Source organism: Porites lutea, unplaced genomic scaffold (genome assembly GCF_958299795.1).
Source record: "Porites lutea unplaced genomic scaffold, jaPorLute2.1 SCAFFOLD_31, whole genome shotgun sequence".
Lineage (NCBI taxonomy): Eukaryota > Metazoa > Cnidaria > Anthozoa > Scleractinia > Poritidae > Porites > Porites lutea.
In genome coordinates, this window is record NW_027332374.1 from 45001 (window position 1) to 64325 (window position 19325).

Here is a 19325-nt window from a genome sequence, read left to right on the forward strand (position 1 = left end):
ATTGTATCATTTTTCGTACATGGTTTCCAATGGACCACTTTCGTAAGCATAAAGTGTCTTCCTTTATAATATATTATTATCATTGTTATATTAAAAGTAATAATAATAACTGTTTCCACCCTTTTCTTCTATTCCAGGTTTGCAATCCAACCCTCTCTCAGGTATGAGTGTTGGTGTGCTAGCTTTGTTCTTTTCATCTGCTTTCTTGTTTTCAAACGTAATCATTTGCACCAGGGAAACTCGTTCCATTCAAGGTCCATTCAGAGGGCTTCTCCGAAAGGCCCTTGGTAGAGTAGCGTTTGAACATGGTGTAGGAAAAAACTTTCAAATGTTAAAAACCCGATCACCAAAGACGGTCACAGAAACAGAAACGCCTGGAGGGGGGAAACGCGTCACCTTTAGAAGAACGGAAGCAATTAAATTGTCAGAAGCGCTTCACTTCATAAAATTGTATCCCACTTTTAACAGAAACGAAAAACAACCTATAGTATTTGCTGTGCCAATTGGACAAAGACTTGAAGAATTTAAAGCCACCATTCAACAGGACGAGTCTTTTTCACTAACACGCACGGAAGGGAATAGGGATCTGTCTAATCTCCAGGAACAAATTAAAATACTGTCTGATCCCAATATGAAGGGTCCCTTAAAACAAACGATAAGAGACGAGTCTTCGCGAGCATTAGATTCAGACTTAAGTAGTCAGCCTGATTTTGAGGGAGTATTAAGAAGTAAAGACCCAACAGGAACAGTAAGCTCAAACGAAAGGGATATCGCCTTTAATGCAGCAGTAGATGTTTTGATTGCCGTTGCCATAAACGATGTAGAATTGGCCGGATTAAATCCAGCCGATCTCGTGGTGGAGATAGCCAGAGATGTTTCTTCAAAAATAAAACAAGTTAAGGAAAAACTACAAAACGAGATAGCCGCGGCAAAAGAAACGCAATTGAAATTTGAAGTTACTGAGAGTATGCTAAAAAGCAGTACGGAGGCTCTTGACGAGTGGAATAAATTGAAGACCCTTGACGCAGCAAAACCAGGTACAAAAATTATCGAAGAGGAAACTGTTGGTACAGGAGATAAAGAGCATTTAAAAGTGACAATCCACGTAACAAATCAGGTATTGCTCAAAGAAATATTGAAGTTGTTACAATATTATCCTGAAATATATAAAAGCCAAGGAAGAAAACAAACGAGGTTCGAAGTTGTAATTGGCGGAGAAACAAGGAAATTTCGTTTAAGTATGGCACCAAGAGGAGTAAACCAAATACTGGTACATACCAATGATGATGATTGGCCTGGTACTACTAAAAGAGGTAGAAAAGGTAAAGGTGGTCTTTGGGCTCCTGATTACGACACAATGATAGATGGCGTTTTTAGTAAATTTCCTGACCACGAAAAGCTAGCGAAAGCTATCCGTGAGGCCGTCTACAACAGACTTGACAGTCAACCCGATTTCTCAACGGATCTAAAAATTTTAAGCCAACCTGAGGAGACCGCTGACGCAATTCGAGCTACTGTAGAGTTTATGGTAGTTTCGCTGGTTGCAGAAGCGGCTCAGCCAACCGATAAGTCCAAAAACGAATTTCTAACAAAACTAGCACAAAAGATACAAGAGGAAAACCGATTCCCAAAAAGTGAAGACATGCCTAAACTAGCCGAATTAACTGAAAAATCAGGACGAAGTCCAGGAATGGACGAGCTTGTCATGAACATGCTTAAAAACGTCGGAACTGCCAAAATAGAAGAAGTGTTTAGCAAAGAAAATTTTCCCGTAAGGACTCAAAAAGGAACACAGAAAGGGCGCGACTTGCTACATAGAAGAGGAAGTGAAGAAGTTGCGGTACATCTTGTCCGCTTGGCTTCTGCTAAAGAGCACGATGAACGTCTTATCAAAGACAAAGGCTCCGAAAAGTGCACACGTCGTCGAAGAAAACGCTTTGCTTGTTCGCTAAACGATAAAAATTCTGTTACTGTTGATGAGGGGTCTATCAAAATTTCTGAAGACAAGGTTGAATTTGATGTGGTAGATCGCCGTAATGCTAAAGAACGAGAACACGTTGAGTTGAAGATCAGCCCAAAAGAATTGGCTACTCCAAAGCTGATCGAAGACCACCTATCCAATTCTCGAAAAGCTGGAATGAAAGAGGCATACTCCAAAGTAAATAAAGGTTTAGCTGTTCATGGCCTAATATTTTCTGCTCTCGGTGCCTTAAACGCGTTTCAGGAAGGTGATAACCTTCGAGGTGCTGTTAGCTTGGCCCAGTCTGCTCACACGCTTGGAGGACTTACTGGTCTCAATGAGATGGTTTCCAAAGTTGGGAAACGAGTTCTCAGTAGTGCAGCTAAGGGGTTGGCTAAAGGCTTAAACTTAGAGAGAGGCTTGGAAACGTTGTCTAGCAAGGTGGAAAGGTTCGCGGAGAGGGGAGTCGGAGAGTTGTTGGGTGCCATCCCTGGCGTGGGACTTGCATTCGATATCTACTTCATTGAACAAGACATAGAACAGTTAGCCGATTTAAATCTAAATGATCCTGAAGACCTCAAGCTATTGCCACTTCGTGTGATTGATTTAGCTCTTGACGTAAGTATCACGGTACTGAACTTAGTAGGAACATTGTGCCCTGAAGCGGAAGTCGTCACCGAACCTCTTGTGATCGTTCTCTCAATAATACGAATGGCTATTGACGACTTCTACATCGATATTATGGCCGAGGTGGAGAAAGTCAATTGGAAGAGTCCATGGGCTGGATTAGAGTTCCTTGGGGCCCTAGTCAAAGGTTTCTTGGATGGAGCTGCAGATTTTCTAACAGGTGGACTAAGAAGACAGATGGAGGCTTACAGGAAACAAGAGGAATATGACAAAAAACTCATCCGCGACTTGAAAAACCCAGACAACTATTACAAGATAGTAGGGGAAAAGAAGGGAAGTGGAGAAAGAATTGATTTTACCCAAGGGAGGCTGTCAAGTTTTGGTGGCTATATTAACTTCAGGCTCCTTGACAATAACCGTGCTACCTTAGAAATTGGAGATGTATCTGGCAGCCATGAAACAATTCGTAAGACATTTTCAGTTGGTTCAAATCTTAAAGACATCGTGCTTGGGATAGGGGAGTCGAGGAGTTTCACATACAAGCACGAGACTGCTAAGCTGTGGTTCGTTATTCCCGTTAAGTCATACAATGTCATTTGCGGAGCAAATCTACATGAGAAATCAGTTTATGGAACTTATTACGGAAACTCCAAGAATAACACCTTTTACGCCGTGCAGCAACCAAAACCAACAACAAAGCCCACTGGAAAAAAGAATGAAGAGTGCAACTTTGGAAAATTAAATCTTAACTTTCTTACTGGAAATTATCATTACAATCTGTATGGGCGAGGCGGTAACGACACATTTTACCTAGGACCAGAAATGTCTAGTGTAACTGGGGGATCTGGAAGTGATCTGTTCATTATCCAGTCGGACGGGGGAAAAACAATTATAGATAATTTTGCTGAAGATAACATGCGCGACATCATTGTCATCAACGTTGACTATGATGACATCCGATGTTATCAGAGTGGAACTGATCTGGATGTCACTTATTCCAAGAGTCATCACATTCGTATCAAGAACTGGTTCATTCCTGGAGATCCGACGTACTACCGTCACGTCTCATTTCGTAGTAAGGACGGAGTCATTTTCGTCCCCAAACAAACCCTAAATAGCGAAGCTATCCATGATGTTAAATGTGAGGCGGTGGCTCTAGATTTAGGCGCCGCAAAAACGGGCCAAACGGTCTCACTTCTTGATAATAAATACAGTCAAGTCAAACAAGTGTCGGGGTCAAAAAGCTCAGATAATATTGCTGGAAATAATGTCAATAACATCATAGATGGAGGTCCCGGAGCTGATCGTTTGGCTGGAGGGAAGGATGAAGACACATACATCATCAGGGCAAACGAAGGTTGCGATGTTATTGACAATAATGCAGAGGATTACTCGACCACTACTGACATTGCGGTGTTCGACGTACCGTTTGAAATGATAGAAGTTAAAACAGAAGGTAATCATCTCTCTGTAACAGACAGAAACAATGCCCAACGCTCGTGCTTCACTATAATAAACTGGATCTTAGGACACCGTTACAGACATATGCTCTTTACCTCTGGAGATCACGTTGTCTTTAAAGTGTCCACCAAGGAAGACGGAAGTGTATCCAAAGTACCAATTATGCTGGATTACAAAACTTTCCCAACCGGTATCTGTGTCGATTTGTCGGATTCACCGAGTCCAGACTGCATTAAACCAACGGGCTACAACGACGTCGCCACAGTCTCTGATTCCCCCCACAACGACCACATAGTGGGAAATGATCAGAGCAATTTTTTGAGCTGTATTGGAGGAGAAGATTATCTTGAGGGCGGAGAAGGTACTGACAATTATGTTGTGAAAAAAGCATGTCGAAAAGCGACAATTAACAACTTTGACAGTCGCCAGAAAGTTGACTTAGCTCATGTAGAGGAAACGTTTGTAAACTTACAACTGCAGAGAGACGACAGAGATTTAAAGGTTACCTCAAGTCATGGAACACCTACTGTAGTATTACGTAGTTGGTTTCGCTCGTCTGACTACCAGCATCTTGGAATAAGAACTATCGATGGAATTACACTTAGAATAAACAGTAAGACAGCTCAACTTGAGGCATATGAGGTATCTAAGGATCCCACTGAATGTCAATGCACGCATGCAGGCTGTGACAAGGGGCTGATAACATACAATCTTGACGAAAATCCTTGGAAAAACGTGGTCCGCTTTCAATTGAAATCAAGTCAATGCAGTTACAAAATTTATGGGAACAAACTGAATAATTACTTTGACCCCGGAGCTGGAAATGGTTATAATTACCAGCATCTGGAAGGAAGGGATGGATCAGATACCTATGTGTTAAACCATGGATATGGAGAGTTCAATGAAATCAACAATTATGCAGATGACAGCAAAACAGATAACCTTCAACTTGGAATGGAATTTGATGATATTCGTGTATATTTTCACGGCCGAAACGATGTTATTGTCGCTTCAAACAGACGACCTAGCTCACTCAGCGTTCGAATTCTAGATTACTTCAGTGGTGGGAAATATCAACATCTCCATATAATATCCTCGGACAAAGTGGTCTTTATTATCATTAAACAATACCCGTACAAAAAGGTCATTGCCGTCGACCGTACAATCATTAACTCACCACAAAACATTGATCCGCAAAAGAATAGTATAATCGCAGCAGCTGAAGATTTGAAGGGATCGCTTACCTCTTCGAACGAACTGACAGGCAGTGACACAACAAGGGAAATTGAAGGTGGTGCTCAGGCCGACGTTCTACGTGGTGGACAAACAGGAACAATTTTTGAAGGAAAGCAGGGTAATGATAAGATATATGGTGGAGCTGGTAATGATATAATTTTTGGAGGGGACGGTGATGACATCATCTATGGCGGAGACGGAGATGATTACATTTATGGAGGAGATGGCGGAGATATCATTGATGGCGGCGATGGTAGTGATACCCTCACTTTCAGAGGCGATGGTTTCCGTCTCAGAGGAGTAACTGTTGATCTCAAAATTGGATTTGGAAAAGGAGTTGATGCAGAAGGAGATATCTATAACAGCATCGAAAACGTATACGGCACCATTCATAATGATTTTCTGATCGGTTCTGATTCTGATAACAAGCTTTGTGGGCTTGAAGGAGAAGACACACTGGCTCCTCATGGTGGCGTTGATAAACTGGTTGGAGGTGAAGGAAAAGATTCGTATTTACTCTATAAGGCTTCTGGGTTAAAAATCATAGACAACTACGCGGATGATGAAATTGAAGACACCCTCTCCTTGGTTCATTTAAACTCCGCCGATGTTTGCATCTTCTTAGTTGGAGATGACTTATATCTACAAGCTGATAAATCTAACTTGGCCTCAGTTCTTTATTACGGCGAACGTTTGTCAGTAGTAATAAGAAGCTGGAATGTGAATGCAAAGTATCGACACCTAAAAGTGTTATTTAGTAACAATGTGTGGGAAGGGTTCGCGTTATCTGCCATCGCCACAAAAATGGAGACACTAACAAATTCTGTGAACTTTATCGAAAAGGAAACTAACTTGCAGGTTGTTTCTGCAAGTGCTACAGACGTTAGCTTGTCATGGCAGCAAACAGAAGGCACTTTGAAGCTTTCCGAAACGGAGTTATTCCTTGTACATTTTAAGCAACTGGAACCAAAAACCTTAATGAAAACAAAAGTAGATAACGAAATATCATTAACTGTCACGTCTCTTGATCCAACTTCCCACTACGTCTTTGCTCTGGCATTAACAAAGTGCAAAGCCACAATCGCAGTATCCCACACGCTTATAACCTACGGTCGTGAAAGATCCTGTCCCGCAGCACAAGTACCACACTCGGTTGTTCAGTACACTCCACCCCCAACTGCATCAACTCCTGCTCACGGCACAATTGCCAGCTTGAAGTGTGATGGCGGATACAACATTGACGCACAGAACACCGAAAGAAAAACAACATGCTTAGACCAAGAATGGATCCCCTCCCTTCCCGTTTGTAAGAAAATAAAACAGTGTCCTGTCCTCACAAAGCCGTCTAACGGGGACGTTTCTTCAAACGGACATGACGAAGGATCAAAAGCTTATTATGTTTGCCACAAAGGATTTCTGCTCGACGGCCCAAAGGAACGAAACTGTGTAGATGAAAACTGGGATGGGACAATTCCTGATTGTCAGCCGCTAAGTTGCCCAAGACCACCAAGTGTTGATTATGGATCGTATCTTCCCTGCGATTATATAAAGCATACAAAGACGTACGGAACAATGATCAGCCCTCTTGAAGGCTACTGCATTACGCTTAAATGTACTAACTTATATCTTCCAAGTCACGTATTTAATGGGAAGATGCACCGCCCTCGCTGGGAAAGTGACTGGGAAATACCACAAGGCGGACGAGTGTGTAGCGATGGAAAGTGGATTGGTTACGTGGACGATATTTGTGAACCAGTTGCTAGACTTGCCGATGTGATAGATCGGTGGAATAAAAAGAGTGGTTTACTTCAACTCTGGCAAAATAATGCATGGGCGGTCGCATCGTCTATCCCATCACCAAACATTCTTGGTCTTTCTTGCAAAAGTGTGGGAATAGATGATCCCCAGCATCTAACACATAGCTCAAGCAGTTCCCAGATAAGTGTAACTTGCTCTAAACTACGCCTGACACGGCCGAAGCCAACTATTTATGAAGGAAAAGTTGAAGTATTAGCTAACGGAAACTGGGAAGGAGTATGCGTGACGGAAACAGGAACACCTGCTAGCCAGACTGCAAGCAAGCAGATTTGTGAGGCACTCGGCTTTAACTATATATCCGCTGTTGTCGCCATCAGTACTGGCTGGACAGATCACAGGCTCGTCTGTTCACCGTAAGTAATTAGTTGCTTTATGTGTTTAGACTAACAACATGTCCTGTGAAAGCAAGATACACAAATGAATAAAGGGGGTTGGTTTCTAAAGAAACTGTGGTGGGAGAGAAACACGAAAATTTGGTTTATCAACGCAGTTGTTAATAATGTAAATTGACCACTGTACAGAGATAGCCCTTCGTCCGAACGAAGGGCTATCATAAACGCTCGAAACGACAGCTTTATGAATCTTTGTACGGTGGTCAATAATAGTAATAATAATAATAATAATAATAATAATAATAATAATAGTAATAATAATAATAACTTCATTTCTATAGCGCTCTTATCCTATGTTCAAGGCGCTTTACAATCATATAAACAACATTATTAATAAATATTTACAAATTTACAACCATGTCCTATTATATTTACAATGATTAAAAAAAAAAAAATTAAAACTAAAGCAATACATACAAATCTATAAAAGCAATGATCTGTTATTACTAAATTTAGTAAACAAGTACCTCTTAAGTAATCTTTTCAAAACTCGAGATAGTGTTAGACTTCCGAATTTCGGGTGTTTTTTGGTGTTGCGGAAACCATTGTTGGTTAGGTATTGTGTTGAAGTGTGGGTATTGTTCAGTGTCTTTTCAATCTTTTGTATTACGTCATTTGGTGATCGCACCATCCGCAACACCAAGAAACCCCCCGAATTTCATAGGGTATTAAGTTCCATTCTCTTGGTGCATGAACTGCGAATGCTCTGTGTCCGTAGGTCTTGGTATACGATCTAGGTTGCATTAAAAGTTCATTACTAACAGACCTCAATGATCTAGTATGAGAACGATGATGAAGTTTCTGAGCTAAATAGCTAGGCGATGTCCCATTCAGTGATTTATACACTAGAAGCAGAATCTTGAAAATAATACGGTATTGAATCGGTAGCCAGTGAAGCTCGCACAAAACAGGTGTGAAAGCTGGCTGATATCTGCCCGTTCCCCAAATTTATTCCCTACTATCCACCACCAAGAAGCCTGCTCCCAGACTAATATTTTCTGTAAAAAACCTTTATCAAATAAACCCCTCTATAAGTGAACCCTCTAGCCAGGGGCTCGTGGTTTTCTGCTAATACAGGTTTTATTGTACTTCAAGGTCCTTTTTCGTACATTGTTATTGGTTACAGTATGGTATGATTGTACACAAATGATTTTATTATTTTGATGCTATGAGAAATTTTAAATGTCGTTTTGTTAAACCGATCTGTAAATAAGACTATGAACATGTTTATTCACTGATTATCATCGTATTAAGGTTGATTTACACGGTAACTTTGTCGCATGCAGTGCGCGGTTACGAAGAACCTACAACTAGAATCGCACCGTGTCGATCAATCATACGACAATCGCAAGTCAGTTGTACGATCAATTCACATAATATATACAATTCATCATCATCATCATCATCATCATCATCATCATTTATTTCGCTTTTTCTCTTAATATTAAATATATACATCGTTTAATGGACGGCGAGGTGACCTCTGGAAACCACCAGGCTTATAATTGAGGCCACCTCGTACATTACAATATATTAGTAAAGGACAGTGCTACGTGTGTGCGGCTTAGCCAATCCATTAAATTATTTTTCTAAAAATTCTAGCAGTTTTTTTTTAAAATTAGGAAAACTTGACAGAGTAGTGATTGTAGTGGGAAGAGAGTTCCAGATTTTTGGACCTTGATAGAGAATTGTGAATTTTTTGAGGTTTGTTCGGCATTGATGCACGTGATAATTGTTGGCTGTTCTGGTGCTATAACTATGAATTTGACTATTTGTACGAAACAAATTGAAAAACAACGGAGGCAACAGGCTGTAGTGATAACAATACATAAATTTAGCTATTTGAAACGTATTGATTTGAAAAATATCTAAAATTCCTAATCTGGAGAATAAAGGAGCAGAATGTGTTCTATAGTCTGAATTGGTGATAGCTCGCACAACCCGTTTTTGCAAACAATAAATTCTATTTAAGTTAGTTACGTATGTGGACGACCATGTAGAGTTACAGTAAGTGATATAGGGATAAATTAACGAGTAGTACAAAGTGAGTTTAGTTTTTGAAGATAGATAGAAGCGGGACCTGAATAACATTCCGATAGATTTCGAGATTTGTTTACATAAATAGCTGATATGATCTTTCCAAGTAAGGTGCTCATCAATATATACTCCAAGAAATTTAGTAACGTTGGATTGTGTTAAAGGTTGACCACCAAGGGAGATAGAAAAGTTGTGGTTACATTTCTTCTGCCAAGGCTTGAAAATGAGATAAGTCGTTTTTTTTACATTCACCGATAATTTGTTGCATCGCAGCCCAACTTCAATATTTTTTAGTTCGTTATTAAGTACAGATTCTAGGGTATTTGGGTTGGAGTGAGAATAAAAAATACTAGTATCGTCAGCGAAGAGCAGAAGCTCTATCTTTTCTGAAGCGTTTGGGAAATCGTTTATGTATGAAAAATAAAGGGCCAAGAATGGAACCTTGCGGCACACCACATTTTATGGTCTGCATCGGAGAACAAGTTTGATTGAATTGAACAAATTGATGACGATGAGAAAAGTAGCTTTTAATCCACTGCAGGGCTACATCACGGATACCATAGTGTTCCAGCTTGGTAAATAGGATATCATCATCGAGGGTATCAAACGCTTTAGAAAGATCCAGAAAGATACCTACAGTGGTTTCATGTTGGTCAATTGCAGACGAGATTTTATTGAGCAAATGGATTAGTGCATGTGATGTCGAGTGATTTTTACGAAATCCAAACTGACGGAGATAGAATATTTCGTTTGATTCGGCAAATTCGACTAAGCGATTGTACATGACCTTTTCAAAGAATTTTGAGAAATTTGGCAGCAAAGAAATTGGTCTATAATTTACAAAAAGACTCGGATCCTCTGTTTTGTAGATGGGAATTACTTTACCAATTTTTAATTTATCTGGGAAAATACCTTTTGATAGAGAAAGATTTATGTTAGCCAGAGGTGCGGAAATCAGGTGAAATGAATGCTTTATCACACGCATAGAAATATTATCATAACCAGGGGCCTTTCTCGGCGAAAACAAGTTACAAATGTTTTCCAATTCTCGAGTATCGGTGGGTTTTAGGATGATGGGAGGATAATCTCTGCTACCAAGAAATGATGTCGTAAAAGTCGATTTAGACGGTGGTACAACTTTGTCGCATGCGATGTGCTGACGATAAAAGCGTACGATTTCAGATTTTTTAACGTTTTGCACTATTTACAAAATATTGATGTATAAGCTATACGTATTTATAATGCGCTACATGAAGAACTAAAAAACAATGAACCGAAAATAAAACTGTGCGCAGTGACCAAGTAGCTAGTGCTTCGGGCTGGTCACCACCGCGTTAAGTTTATTAGAGACCATTAGAGGTCCATAGTGATGAGAGCTAATTTAACACCAGATTTGTCCCTAGCTAACCTCAAGTTCCACAGCTAGGCCACAAATAAATTATAAATATGGTGCTGCTACTTTTTCTTTCGTTATCTCAAAAGTATGGGAACCATTTCACCTGAACTAAAAAGGCTACGTTATGTCCGTTGTACAAGTTGTACTTCCTCCTAACTACCCAATTGGTTTCTTCAGAATATTATGGGAATACAAACTACCTGTTCGTCAAGTTCTATTCTTTTAATTTCTTGCATAATTGTATCTGTTTAATAAGCTTACTGTCTATGCTAATAAACTGGTTTAACGTGGCAGTCTCTTATTTTTCTTTTCAGGTAATAGAGCGCGTGCGATTGCGCGACTTATGAACGGCAAAGCTATTTGGAAGCTTTTATTTAATCTCGAAATTCAAATTTTCGGTTCCTAGCATTTTCCATTCTCTATTAACTTGTTACGATTCGTTGTCATATTTTTCTTTTGCGGGATTCTCAAGATGGCGGAAAGAGGAAAACAAAAACAAGATAGCACGGTCTTATATTCAACACAAACGGAAAGAGTGAAATTTTGGTGGTGTGAAAGGAAGGGGGGACGGTCACACGACTATCAATTTTTTTTCTCATCCATAGGTTTCCATTTTTTCTTTAATGGGTATGAAGATCCGCGCTACTACGACAATTATTTACCTATTTTTGTCCCCGGGATTGCTTTATTTGCGGTCAAGTGATGTAATGATAACGTCATTTAGATGATAAGCGAAAACTGTGATGATATCTGGCTCGTGGTCACTCGTGTGTACTTTTAGACACGATCCATTCTAGTCTCAGGCAAGAGTCATCTTCATCAGAGTAAAACTGAGTTGTTTTTCGTTAGTTCATCGATAAGTCGCAGTGTCATTGGTCGTCTGCCACTTCAGCCGAGATTTCTAATCGGGAGTGGAGTGTCTCTATCCGCCTTTTCCCAGTGTAACATCTGTTGTGGTATTCATAGTTTCCAAGGATCTCGCAAGTCTTAAAATATACTTTATTTACCCGAGGTTTACCTGAGGCGTAATCTATTAGACAACCATGACAGTCATTAGTACTATTGTTCTAAAGTTACACTTTACCTATCATTTATAAAACACTGTTTTCAATAGAAAAATCTTAAACAGCCAATTAAACTTGCTCATTCAAGTTTGGCTAGATATTAGCCAGTTTTTTTGGCGTTGCTTTGACCTCGACAAAATAAACTTGGCCAAGCTACAGCCATCTTGACTTCACGTTTAGGGCAACATAAAACGTAGATTGACTATCTATCTTAATGTGTCGTAGCGGAACCAGCAGATGCAGTTTGGAGGCCCACAGGCAACAGTGTGGTACAATGGTACGATGCAGACAACAGTGTACTAATGATCACCCAGTGCCTCATGGTTATGTTACATGTACAGGAAAATATGAAGACGACACGTGCACAGTTCATTGCTACAACGATTACAAACTCAAGACAGACTCGAAAGTTTATTGTAAAGGAGGTGTATGGACAAAGAGGAATGGGCAACCCGCTTCATCCCGCTGTGAATATATAGGTGTGTATCAATGTATCTTGTGATGGACAAGAAAATACATGCACATATAGTGAGGCGTAGAAACGGGTGAAAGATGTGACAAAATCCCGAAGAAAACATTATGAAGCAGGAAGTTGTATCTATATTTATTCTCAAGCTAGTCCATACTCATCACAGCTTTCTCATAATTTATATTTTTTAGATACTCTAGTTGCGGATGAACTCCCAGGCATTGTAACGGCGAACAGAAGAAAAAGCCTCGGCGACTTAGCCTTATTTTTAAAAGATTATTTGGTGAAAACTTATACCACTCAATATTGGGTGGTTACAGTGTACAGCGATTGGAGGGGATGGGACAATCACGCTTTTATTGGTTACCGAATAACTTCCAAGTTTAGTCATCATGGGCTTAACTATGTAGTTACACGATATCCTAAACATTCTGCTCGCTCTCCCAGTGTGTCAATCTCTGAAGTGGTGGGCTCCGTAAATCAAAACCACGCTAGAGACGCTCTTGATGCTATCAAGAGTAGGTTCGATGCACGTGGCCAAAGTTTCTCCATGATACACGTCGTAAAATGGAGAAGGACGGAGGGTTGGTTTCTCGGTAAGCGTATTCTTGACATAGGGCTCGCCACTGCACAATATCTCCCTAGCAATAACATTTTCTGGAAAAAGTTTTCAAATGTCGTTGTCATCGTCGTTGCCCCTTATAACGAAGAATAACGGCTTGGAAACTAAAATTTGATAGCATTTTGTTTTGAATAATGGTATCGGCATGATTTTCAGTTGAACATGCCTAGCGAGCGTAAAAATCGCATCCAGTCTGAGGATTAATGAGAGAGGGAGATTTTTATATATTTAGGCATGACAAAATTCAAGGGAACATTGGTACTTAGAAATAACATCTCATAGGCATGGAAAAAATGGGTTCATGCCCTCGCAGCCCAAAATTGACCCAGCTAAACTTAGGTCCTAGATCTCTCGCCGGGTTGATAATTCATTCCCAGTTTTTGCTCCTCTGGTTTGGCATGCCGGGCATGCCGATGGTGAAGCCAGTTGGTTTGGCATGCCCGGCATGCCAGGCAAGAAATTGGCATGCCCAGCGAGACTGATTTTGATGTTCGCTTCAGCATCATATCCTGAGAATCATAAATAATCGCCAAATATATCTTAGGGAGCTTAAAGTTACAGGTCTCATGCCTGGCAATAAATGCAGATTATAACAAAAAAAGTCATGTTTGTCACAATGTGTGTCACGGGATCGACTGGCAAAACGGAAGACAGAAGCCTGGATTTATAAATAAAAAGCACAACAAAACAATATTATTCATGCATAAAATAGAATACTTAACTTGCAATCAAAGATTAATCCTTTTATTTCAAACCGATACTGACATTTCTGGGTCCAGATTTAAATTTGATCGCGGAAAAGCGTCTTAAACAATAACAAATCTTCTCAGTATAAACTTATCCATGCTTAAGTTTTATCGCGTCGGAATGTTTCCCGGTCAACAGCATTACAAGACTGGTGAAAATTAAGCTTACCAGGTCGTTCAAGTCAGTACGAGAGTACGACGTTAATACTGCAAAGACGTTCTGATTTGGTGAATTTGGACGGCCTTCTCAGAGAGATTTTGCTTAGTTTTTCAGTGCGCTTCTTGTCGGCTATGCGAATCTCGCAAACTGTTTTATTCCTTGCTGACGATAGTCCTTTGAGCAACGTCTCATCTGCGTCATCCGAAGATACCCCGAGCACGCACGAAATCGGCCGAATTTCCGCAGAAGTGTTTTTACTGTTTTCGGATGACGATGAATCTAGTTTGTTGTAGCGTGGCAGTTGTGGCGTCACGATGTCGTCATGTCTCTTCGCACTTGTTTGTCTTTTTTTTTCTGCGGTGCATGGTTGAGATGTTGGTGAATGCTGGACAAGAAATGGATTCTGCGAGAGACTGTAAGTACAAATTTAGTATTAATTTGGTAAAGAAAAAGCCTTAATATCGAACAAATCCCGTGAATTAGCCTTTTGGCATTCAGTTTATCTTGCTGTTGAGCATGCCTAAGAACTCCGGCATAAGTGGTTGTCAACTCGTTCACTTCGGATTGTTTCTGTTTTTTTGTCTTGTAATCTTCTTCTGCTGCTAAGAAGACTAGAGAAAACTTCAAAAAGATAGAAACCAAAGCGTAAAAAAATCACCTAATTTTATAGCTCAAGTATAATTATTTTTGGCACCTACGGTCATATTTTTTCACTGTACTAGCAAAGTTACTTATTTTTGCTGCATAGTTTGACTGTTGTTTGAAAGACAATCAAACAGATATTACAATCACTTTTGGAGACAAAATAAAATATCCGTAAATCAAATGCCAAAATCAGATTTGGATTTCGCTTTAAAAAAATGAACATGCTGCAGGTGTCAATGCAAAGTTGTAAACAACTCAATATAAGCAGTCTGTGAATGTGCGTTTAGGTCCACAAAACTAATTTTTCTTTTGGACATCTCATCCAAGCAAAGACTTAAGGCTTACATTGCTTGTTTACGAGTGTAATACAAAATGCTTTGCTACAGTAAGCCTCTGAGAGGCGATTCTGGTAAATTTATAGGACGCTAAAATGCAAATAATTCTAAGTTTAAACAACCTGGATGGGTCCGACTTTTGAATTACAAAATGTTCACGTTTGCCGGCTCTACTTTAAATGAACATGGTTTTTGAAATGATTCTGTACTATTTTAACCCGAGAATTATGATTGGGTTATAAAGCTTTTAAAACGGACGAAAACTAAGCTAATAAACATGTTCAATGTAAAAAAACTAAGATTTAGTCGCTTTTTCAACTTTGCTTTGTGGGCCGAAAAATTTACCGTTACGCAAAAACAAAAGCAAACATTGAGGCTTTTATTCGACATATTTTCTGAGAATTTTATCTGATCAATTTAATGTCACTAGCATTGTTTTCGTATAGGAATTTTCCTAATTATATGAGCTTTTAATTCAATAAATTAAATATCGCCACACCACAAAAAGATGCGAAAAAGTTTTCGCTGAGTTTCCTTTACATATTCCGGCTTTATATGGGTCTACACCTTACCTGCTTAAAAATGAAACTGTTGTTCAATTAAGTGTCAGTCAAACTCGGTATAATCTTGACTTGCAAATCCAAATGCAAAGGTTTATTTCGCAGTAGAAGAGCGTGTAAACATTTTCGAACAGCGCAATGTAAATTGGCTAATGTGAAACCACGTTTCTTTCACTTTATTTACCATGTATTTATCTCAATTGCACACTCTTGTGAAATTAGCCTCAGACAAATAGTTGCGACCTTTAACAGACTCAACAAGCCAGTATGAAAATATATTAAGAGAAGCTGAGCTCTACATGTTCTATTTCATTTTTTCATATTGCCCTTGCATGTGTTAACATTCCATTTCTCTTTTGTTACAGGTAACTTCCATACATGACGAGGAGATAATTACTTTTCTAGAGAGCAATTCTTTGAAACTGTCAGTTATTACTGACTTACTTTGAGTTAAAAACAAAGAACACAGACACTGGTAATGACACAAAAACATTAATCCCTGGCAAGCCTACAAAACAAGAAAGAGGAACTCAGGCTCTTTATCAAAATGTGAAACAAGATAAAAAAACAGCTTTTCTAACGTAGGGAAAATTGCGTTAGAGAGATCTGTAATTGCAACGTTATATTCAAGCACATTGCATTGTCAAACATCATAATTTACTGAATAATGAACGGTGATTTTGGGGCTTAGCTCAGTTTGTAATGAACTTTTAAAGATATTCTATAGCCTTGTATTTTTAAAAGCTTTCATGGAACATAGATACATTTTATTATACAATGAAAATAGTCTCTGTCTCTCTTTTTACTGATTTCAGTCAATTCCATTTTATTCGCAATGTGAAATGGGAATCCTATTAAAGACTCATTAAAAGGGGTGAGGAGTTTTTACAATCCCCCAACAGGTCATCTCCACGATGACGCTGTTTTATTACTACGGCAGAATCCCTCAGGGTTTTACTTTCTTATGAAAATTAGAGCTTTTGTTATTTAAACTTCGCTGGGACAACCAAATCTATGATGACGTCATCGTGTAACCGTACATCAAAAGATAAGCACTGTGATCTGTTTAGTTTTTTTTTTTTTTTTAAGCCAGGCTTAAAATATCTGTAGATTCAAGGAGTTATAACCTGTGCGTTGAGAGCATGCCAGAGACCGATTTTGGCATGCCCGGCATGACCCAGATTATGGCACGACCGGGATGCCAGAGAATTTGGCATGCCGGGCATGCCAGAAAATTTGGCATGCCCGGCATGCCCGAGATTTTGCTGGGTATGAATTACTTATTACTAAAACCTAGGCTTCTCGCGGCCTGGGTGAGAAGGTCACGGAACCTCAAATTATGCTTACAGGGCATGCGAAATTCTGTTGCATGCCAATTTCAATGCAAAACCACTCTGGGGCCACCCCCTCTATTACCAGTGAGCAAATCATTGACGATAGGCATGGGAAAAATCGTTGCATGCTAACCAACATTGATAACGTAGCAGAAATGCCCTCAATTGCTGAGTCATGCCCTAGGGGAGGCTTTAATATACAGAATTTCCTGACATGGATGAGGGAATTTTCCGTAAACAGCATGTGATCATGCCGGCTAGGACGTATTGCCTCCGTATTGCCCCTTTTTACAGCTAACTAGGCTCATTTTTAGGTTCCATGGCCTGAAATGACGAAAAATTCATGCCCTAAATGTGAAAAGTCCAAAAACGTCCTCGAAATTTTAGTTTCCAAGCCGTTGAATGCTGCTAAAGCCCATTCACACGAATTAAACTTGTTTAATTAAACCTGGTTCAATTTCCGGTAAATTCAACTTAGCTTTATCTTCTATATTTGTCTGCGTAACAGAGGTTGTATCTAATGAAATCTTCTAGGTTTTCCTGTCAAATTTACTTAAATTATGAAAATACATTCGCTAAGGTACAAAATGGCTCTTGGCCAAAAGGATTAATTTCATTTCCCAAGATCAAAACAAGCCATAATCAATAACTTTTGACGTACACTGGATGTCTTGCTATGACAGGAGGACGTTATATCAGGGTTCCGTTCGATGCATTTTTGGTAACTATGGCAAAAAAATCCATCTGTTGTACGGAGGTGTTCGTTATACAGGTATTTGTAATATCAAGGTTTTAATTTGTTTTTCACAAATAACACTGCACAGTGAAACCCTGATATAACTGACTTTTTGGTATCAAGAATGTACTTCTTTACCGCAGTTATAGGAAAATGTGTGAAACACAACATCGATATACCTTACTCGTGTTATATTGCACCATTCTTCTGTTCCCCACGCACTTCGTTAAATTTGAAAGCCAAAAACGTTTCCCTGTTTTGGTCTACTTCATTCGCACCTGGGTGAACGCTTTAAAACAGTTTTCCATGTACTATGGTAAGTTTTAGCAAGATCAGTGCATCCTTGGGGAATAATAATAATAATAATAATAATAATAATAATAATGTTTATTTCTTATATTGCGCAGTCTAGCATGCGATAAAGATATGATCGAGTGCGCATTACAACACTAAAATCTTAAAGGAATAAATGGCTAGTCCAAATAATGATAATAATAATAATAATTTACAATTTTCGGAAAACAATAAAAGTAAAATATGAGTTAATAAAAGAACTAATAAAAAGCTAATTTAAAAAGATGTGTCTTTAGTAAAACTTTAAAAATGTTCAATGATTGACATTGTCTAATTTCTAGAGGGAGTCGATTCCATACTTTGGGCGCAGCATTTTCAAACGCCCTATCCCCGAGTGTCTTTTTTGTTCTATAGGTATTGTCCATTAGGAGTATGTCCCGGTATGATCTCAACTGATACCGCGAGCTCTCTTTGATTTTTATCAAGTCTAAAAGATATTGTGGTGCGACGCCGTAGATACATTTGTGAACTAGCATTGCTATCTTGAATTCTATTCTGTGGGTAACCGGAAGCCAGTGCAGGTTGATCAGGGATGGTGTGATAGGATCATACCTAGATATAGTACATACCAGCCGAGCTGCCGCGTTCTGCAGGCGTTGCAGCTTACCAAGATGAACAGCGGGCGTACCATATAATAGACCGTTACAATAGTCTAATCGTGACATTATAATAGCCTGTACAATGGACTTCCATGGACTTCAATGGACTTGAATTTCTATTGCATGTTCTTCTAAGGTAAATTTTAAGAAGACCAGGCCACCCTTTACGGGATTTAAATTGCAACTACTAGTATGCTAAATTTTAGCAAGACCAAGCCATCCTTGAACTTGAAGGAAGACCAGGCCACCAGGTCTTTGGGAGATTTCCATTGATGCAAACATTTCAGTTGGAGTTTATATATAGCACTGAAACTGCTCGTTTCAATTGACAGTCGACAATAGTCAGTTAGCTGATCTTTATGAACGAAGCAATTTATAATATTCAAACTTAGTGTTCTGTGCGGAATTCTGGAAGCTAATTGGTTGATTAGAGTGTGGTTATGGCGAAAAATACACGATTTTCGCACGTCAATGACTTTTTTATCCCCCAGGGGCCTTTTTATGAATATTCCAGAGTCATTTGAACTTTTTATTAACCAATGTCCGTATCATCTTTCTTTTGAAAGCCTATTTCAATTTATTTATATCATAACTTGGACAACAAATGTTCTTTACTTTGCTGCTGCTGCTATTGTCCTTCCTCCCATTTGAAATCGTCGCTGTTACGATGCAGAGCACTTAGTTTGCATGGTAAAAGGATTTGAATCTTTACGCTCGCAATTTACCGGCAAATAAACGAACTTTCTACCTATAGAATGAACGTAAAATTCTTCA

General features: G+C 39.2%; 1 protein-coding gene across 1 annotated transcript; it reads left to right on the forward strand.

Annotated features, from left to right (window-relative positions):
- Positions 1-163: 163 nt before the first annotated feature.
- LOC140925504 (uncharacterized) lies at positions 164-7459 on the forward strand. The gene has a single exon (XM_073375447.1). It carries the CDS (start codon positions 164-166, stop codon positions 7457-7459), a length of 7296 nt encoding a protein of 2431 aa, XP_073231548.1.
- Positions 7460-19325: the final 11866 nt, after the last annotated feature.